At 38.1% G+C, this 6,247-nt stretch overlaps 1 protein-coding gene and 1 gene segment (V, D, J or C); one reads left to right on the forward strand and one right to left on the reverse strand.

Annotated features, from left to right (window-relative positions):
* Nucleotides 1–751: 751 nt before the first annotated feature.
* On the reverse strand, nt 752–1,102 carry LOC129691846 (60S ribosomal protein L34-like; the record flags this gene model as incomplete). Its single annotated transcript, XM_055628030.1, has 1 exon — nt 752–1,102. A coding segment is annotated over exon 1 (351 nt), but the record flags the coding sequence as incomplete, so codon positions are not given.
* Nucleotides 1,103–2,119: 1,017 nt separating this feature from the next.
* Nucleotides 2,120–2,638, forward strand: LOC129691841 (immunoglobulin kappa chain variable 6-17-like). The segment is given in 2 exon segments: nt 2,120–2,168; nt 2,352–2,638. Coding segments are annotated over 2 exon segments (336 nt in total).
* The last annotated feature ends 3,609 nt before the right edge of the window (nt 2,639–6,247 follow it).

Raw genomic sequence — 6,247 nt, forward strand, 5'->3', positions numbered from 1 at the left:
TCTGCCTCTGGCTTCTTTTCTCTGTGTGAATCCCAGCTCTCATGATGGACAGTTACCTGGAAATGTAAGGAGAATAAAATTTCCCATCTTTTTATGTAGGTTTTGGTTATGATATTTTATCATAGCCATTATAATCCTTAATAAGACACACCCTTTACTATCCTCTTTCTCTCTTTTCCATGTTTCAATTACTACAAATTTATTTCTGTCACCTAGTCCCCCTTCTATATACCCACTACAGTTGTGTTCATGTTTATATACTTATGTTTAAAATACAAAATTTGTAAATGATAGGGTACATGTAATAATATTTTTTCTAAGCCATATGTCTACCTCTCCCTCTTCCTCACGAGTCACATACCACTTTGAATTCTCCCAATCTGCTTTCAAATGTAGAGTCCCTGAAACTTCACTCTATACTAAAGAAGTATGACTGTGTCTTGATATACTTTCCCTTCCAGGTTTTTATCTCATATTTATGAGTAAATTTAACATTTAGAAAGTGAAAATCCATGTAAACAATATGTTAACTAATGCCATCTATGTATGCTCTAAAAACAATTTGATCAAATGCTTTTGGAGGCCATGGATACAGGAGAGCAAGACGGTATTGTAGACCAGATAAAACTGTTAATGTATTTTGTGTGTCTTCTTACAGTTCTAATATATTCTTGATGGATTCTCCCTTTTTATTAGTTATTTTTCTTTCTTTTTTTTTATTACTTAAAAAAGCTCCATGTTTTTTTTTTTTTTTTGCTTTCTGACTCTGTGCTTGTGCCTTCAACACTTTCACAACAATTTTCTGCTCCTCAATAAGGAAAGCCCGCTTGATCCTGTCGCGTACACACTTGGCACACGTGGAACCACTGTAGGCCCTGCTGACATGCTTCTTTGTCTTTGACAGTCTCATAAGGACTTTAGGCCTCACAGCGCGAACCCATCGAAGTCTGCCCGGGCACACACCACAGGCAGATTTAGGTGCTTTCCCAACCTTCTTGGTGTACAGGTAAACAATCCTGTTACCAGGAGTTCGAGACAGCCTAGTTTTGTTAGAGGCTGTATTGTAGGAGAGCCTATGATGGTATGTCAAGTGCTGGACCATTTTGAGTGCCTCTAAGCACCGTCCCTGGAAGAGGAAAAGGAAGAGGCAGGGGAGGTCAAGGGTCAAATCTATCTGCGCAGGAAAGAAAGTATCTAGTTATTTTTCAATTGTGATAAATAACAGTACAAAAGCAACTTTTTAAGAAAGGGTTCCTTGAGGGCTTTCAGAGAACTAGAATCCGTGATAGCAGAATGAAGGCAGCAGGTGGCAGACCTTGTTTTAGCTGGAGCAGAAGCTCAGGGATCACATCTCAAAATCTATGTATGTATTTAGATATGTATGTATGTATGTATGCATGTATGTATGTGTGCCATGTGTGTGCCATAACTGGAATTATAGATGACTGAGAATAATCAAACAATTCATTGGAATCAAATGTGGTTCTTTTATAAGAGAATCAAATGCTGTTAACTACTGACTTGACTCTGTATTCCTAAAACTTTTGTTTTAACGTTTATTTAAGTGTTATCTGCTTCATTCTTTCTCTCCTCTCCACATTTCTGAATCCTTTTTCAATCCAGATTTCCCTCCCTTTTTCTGCATCTTCTTCTTTCCTTTCTCTCAACTACCCTTCTACTTTCCCCTTCTTTCTTTCCTTTCTTCTTTCTGCTTCTCCTGTTTCTTTCTGCTGTTGTTTATTCACTATATTGTTTCCTCAGGATTGTAATCGATGGTTTTCTAGTCTTATTTCTATTAACATCACTTGCTTTAAATATTTTTGATCTTTATTGGAAGCCCGTCACTAGTGAATTTTGATATTTTCAGTTTGAGAGCTCTAAGTTTGTCCTTGAGCTTCCATGTTTACTTTTTTCCTCAGTGATTGGTTCCTAGCTTTGATTATATTTTTGTCTGTAGATTTAACCTGGATTCTCTCACACTACAGTACCCAGGCTATTTACTTTCTCATTTGATGACTGTTTTGTTTAGGTCCCTACAAGCCAGCCCACCTGCACATAATTTATAAACAAGGCCTTTGCAGTGAGAACTGAAAAGCATCAGACAGCCTGGAGCACCAAGATGGAGGCACAGACCCAGGCCTTCATATTCCTGCTCCTTTGGATGTCTGGTGAGACATTAAAAAATATTAGAATATCATCAAAATAGTTCATTTGTAAAGAAACAGCTATTTACCATAGGAATCCAATCATATGCAGGCAATGCCATTAGAAAAGCATTTTTGATACAAACATTTGTATCAGGAATTCTTTGTGTGTATTTGTGTATACTCACTGTCTATTTCTGGTTGCAGGTGCTGAGGGGAACATTTTGATGACCCAGTCTTCTGAATACATGTCCACATCTGTAGGAGACAGAATCATCCAAATCTGCAAGTCCAGTCAGAGTGTGGGCAGTTCTGCAGCTTCTGTAACTTCGTACCAACAGAAATCAGGGCAGCCTCCTAAACTGCTAATATATGGTGCATCCAATAGATACACTGGGGTCCCTGATCGCTTCAGAGGCAGTGGATCTGGGACAGATTTCACTCTCACCATCAGCAGTGTGCAGGCTGAAGACCTGGCAGTATATTACTGTTAGCAGCATAGCAGCTCTCCTCCCACAGTCCTTCAGCCTCCAACACAAACCTCCTTGAGAGTCTCACCAGCTGCTTGTACCACACAAAGTCTTTGGCATGCACACTAACTCCTTCTCCCTGAGATATGCTATGCATGACTAATTGATTCAACCTTCAGTAAGAAAAAATTAAGAGATAGCCTCCATTCTTCCATAGATTTGATAACATTCGTGTGTATAGATAAAAAGGAGAAACTAAGAGATTTAGAAGTTGTGGAGTTGCACTCAGAGGATATAGTAAAAGCAAGAAGCTTTAGTGAAGTTTACAGTGTCACAGTGGCTTTATCTATCTCTTTGTTATGCCTACAGGCTACGATAAATTTGTATAAAAATTGGATAGAATTAAAAATCATTTATAAAGAATGCATCATCATGAGATTATTAGTTTAGATTAAGAATTCTGAAGCTTTGTTCAATGAAACTTATCAAGAAAATTGTCCATTTCATTTAGATTTCTAAATTTTGTGGCATATAGGCTTTTGAAATAAGACCTAATGAATCTTTGAATTTCTTCAGTGTCTGTTGTTATGTTCCCCTTTTTGTTTCTGATTTTGCTAACTTGGATATTTTCTCTCTTCCTTTTAGTTAGTCTGGCGAAGGACTTGCCTATCTTGTAGATTTTCTCAGGGACCTAGCTCTTGGTTTCATTGATTCTCTGAATTTTTTTTTCATATAATAGTTTATTGCTGCAATAATAGATTGCTGTATAAATATGAAAGACCTGGATTGTATTATCAGCATACAAAAAGATGAGGAACTCTGGGCAACCACTCATATGGTATGCTTTGCTATATATGTCTGTTTCTTCTGCATATATGCATCTGATTTTCATTTATTTATTGTAGTTTATTCACTTTGTATCCCAGCTGTATCTCCATTCCTTGTCTCCTCCAAATCCCACCTTCCCTTCTTCTTCTTCTCCTCCTACACCCTTCACTCAGCCCACACATAGGGTTGGACCTCTTACCTTTCCATCTGACCCAAGCCTATCAGGTCTCATCAGGACTGACCAGGATTTACCCTCTGGCATGGTAAGGCTGTTCCCCTCCCAGGGGGAGGTTTCAATGTGCCAACCACTGAGTTCATGTCAGAGTCAGCCCCTGTTCCCCTAAGTAGGGAACCCACTTGGAGACTGAGTTCCCATGGGTAACATCGTGCAGTGGTTTTAGGTTATCTATATGCATGGTCCTTGGTTGAAATGTCAGTCTCAGAAAAGACCTCTGGGCTGACAATTTTTGATTCTCTTGTTCTGCACTTTTTCTTCAAACAGGTTTAGTGAGTCTTGTGTTATGTTGAGGACTTCGATACACTTGTACTTTAGTATTGTGCAGGATAATAAGTATGGATCTACTTGCATTTTTCTATATGTAGATATTCAGTTAGACCATCACCACTGATGAAAATGCTATCTTTTTACCAATGTATGGTTTTGGCATCTTTGTCCAAAATCAGGTGCCCATAGATGTGTGGGTTTATTTCTTTGTCTTCTATTTGATTCTATTGATCCACCATTCTTTTTCTATACCAGTATCACAGAGTTTTTATTTAGTTTGTCTATATTACAGCTTGAGATAAGGAATAGTGATACCTCCAAAAGATCTTTTATTGTACAGATTTGTTTTAGCTCTTTGGGGTTTCTTGATATTCCACACCAAGTGGAGAATTTTCTTTCAAGGTCTGTTAATAATTGTGTTTGCAAAGTGGATCAAAAACCTTAATGTAAAAATGAACACACACACACACACAAACACACAAAACTGTTAGAAGGTTTTTAGGAAGAGCTTAGAACTCATTAGTACAGGATATATCTTCTTTAACAGTATCCCAACAGAACAGGCTATAAGATCAGCAATAAATAAGTGGGACCTCATGAAACTAAAAAATTTCTGTAAAGCAATGGAGCAAAATGTTTTGTCAGACCAAAATGACAGCTACAGACTGGGAAAGGATCTTCACCAATCCTATATCTGACATAGGTCTAATATTCAGTATATATAAAGAACTCAATAAGTTAAAGAGCAACAAATCAAGTAGTCCAATTAAAATTGGGGTAGGAAGCTAAACAGAGAATTCTCTGTAGTGGAATATAGAATGGCAGAGAAACACTTAAAGAAATGGTCAACATTCTTCATCATCACGGAAATGCAAATCAAAACAACCCTGAGATTTCACCTTACAACCAACAGAATGGCTAAGATAAAATCTCAAGTAAAAACACATGCTGTAGAGAATGTGGAGAATGGGGAATTCTCCACCATTGCTGGTGAGAATGTAAACTTGCACAATCACATTGTTAATCATTCTGGTGCCTTCTGAGACAATTAGGAATAGCACTTCCTCAAGATCCAGCTATATCACTCCTAGGCATATATCCAAAATATGCTCAAGTACACAACAAGGACATTTGCTCAACCATGTTAATAGCATCTTTATTCATAATAGGTAGAATCTGGAACCCACCCAGATTCCTCAACTGAGGAATGGATACAGAAATTGTTCTATACTTACACAATGGAATTAAGAACAATGAAAAACAAGGAAATCATTAAATTTGCAGGCAAATGGTGGGATTTAGTAAAGATCATCTTGAATGAGGTATCCCAGAAGCAGAATGACATACCCGGTATATACTCACTTATATGAGGATATTAGATATATAACATAGTATAAACATAAAAAAATCTCTACACCTACAGAAGCCAAGCGAAAAGAGGATCCTGTGTAAGATGATTAATCCTCACTGAGAAAGACATACGGGATGGACATTGGTAGAAGAAGAATACAGGAAACAGTACAGGAGCCTACCACAAAGGGCCTCTGAAAGACTCCGTCCCTCAGTGTATCAAAACAGATGCTGAGACTCATTACTAAGCTTTGTGCAGATTGCAGGGAATCTTATGAAAGAAGTGGGAGATATTAAGACCTGCAGAGGACAGGAACTCCACAAAGAGAACAACAGAACCAAAAAATCTGGGCACATGGGTCTTTTCTGAGACTGATAATCCAATGAAGGATCACTCATGGATATAACCTAGATAACCAGAACCACTGCTCAGAGATAGCCCATGGAAGCTCATTATCCAAGTGGGTTCCCTAGTAAGGGGATCAGGGATTGACTCTGTCATGTGCTCAGTGGCTGTCTCTTTGAGCACCTCCCCCTGTGTGGGGATCACCTTGACCAGGCTACACAGGAGTACAATGAAGCCAGTCCTGATGAGAACTGATAAGCTAGGGTCAAATGGAAAAGGAGGAGGACCACTCATCTCAGTTTATTTAGAGAGGGAATGGGAGTAGATGAGAGAGGAAGGGTAGGATTGGGAGGGAAATAGGGAAGGGGTTACAGCTACGATATGAAATGAATAAACTTTTATTAATATAAATAAATAAAAATTTTAAAAAAATAAAGTGGAACCAGACAAAATAGTCATCATGTTTCCCTGTGGGACTCATTTCTACTTGACTAAGTATTTCCCCTTATTGTTAGGTGAAATTAACCCATATACAATTTTGTAAGAAACTCTTGAGTAATGTTATTTACATGTCTCCTAGTCTTCTCTGGTAATGCTGGCTTGC

This window comes from Psammomys obesus, unplaced genomic scaffold (assembly GCF_907164565.1).
Source record: "Psammomys obesus unplaced genomic scaffold, mPsaObe1.curated_primary_1811, whole genome shotgun sequence".
Taxonomy (NCBI): domain Eukaryota; kingdom Metazoa; phylum Chordata; class Mammalia; order Rodentia; family Muridae; genus Psammomys; species Psammomys obesus.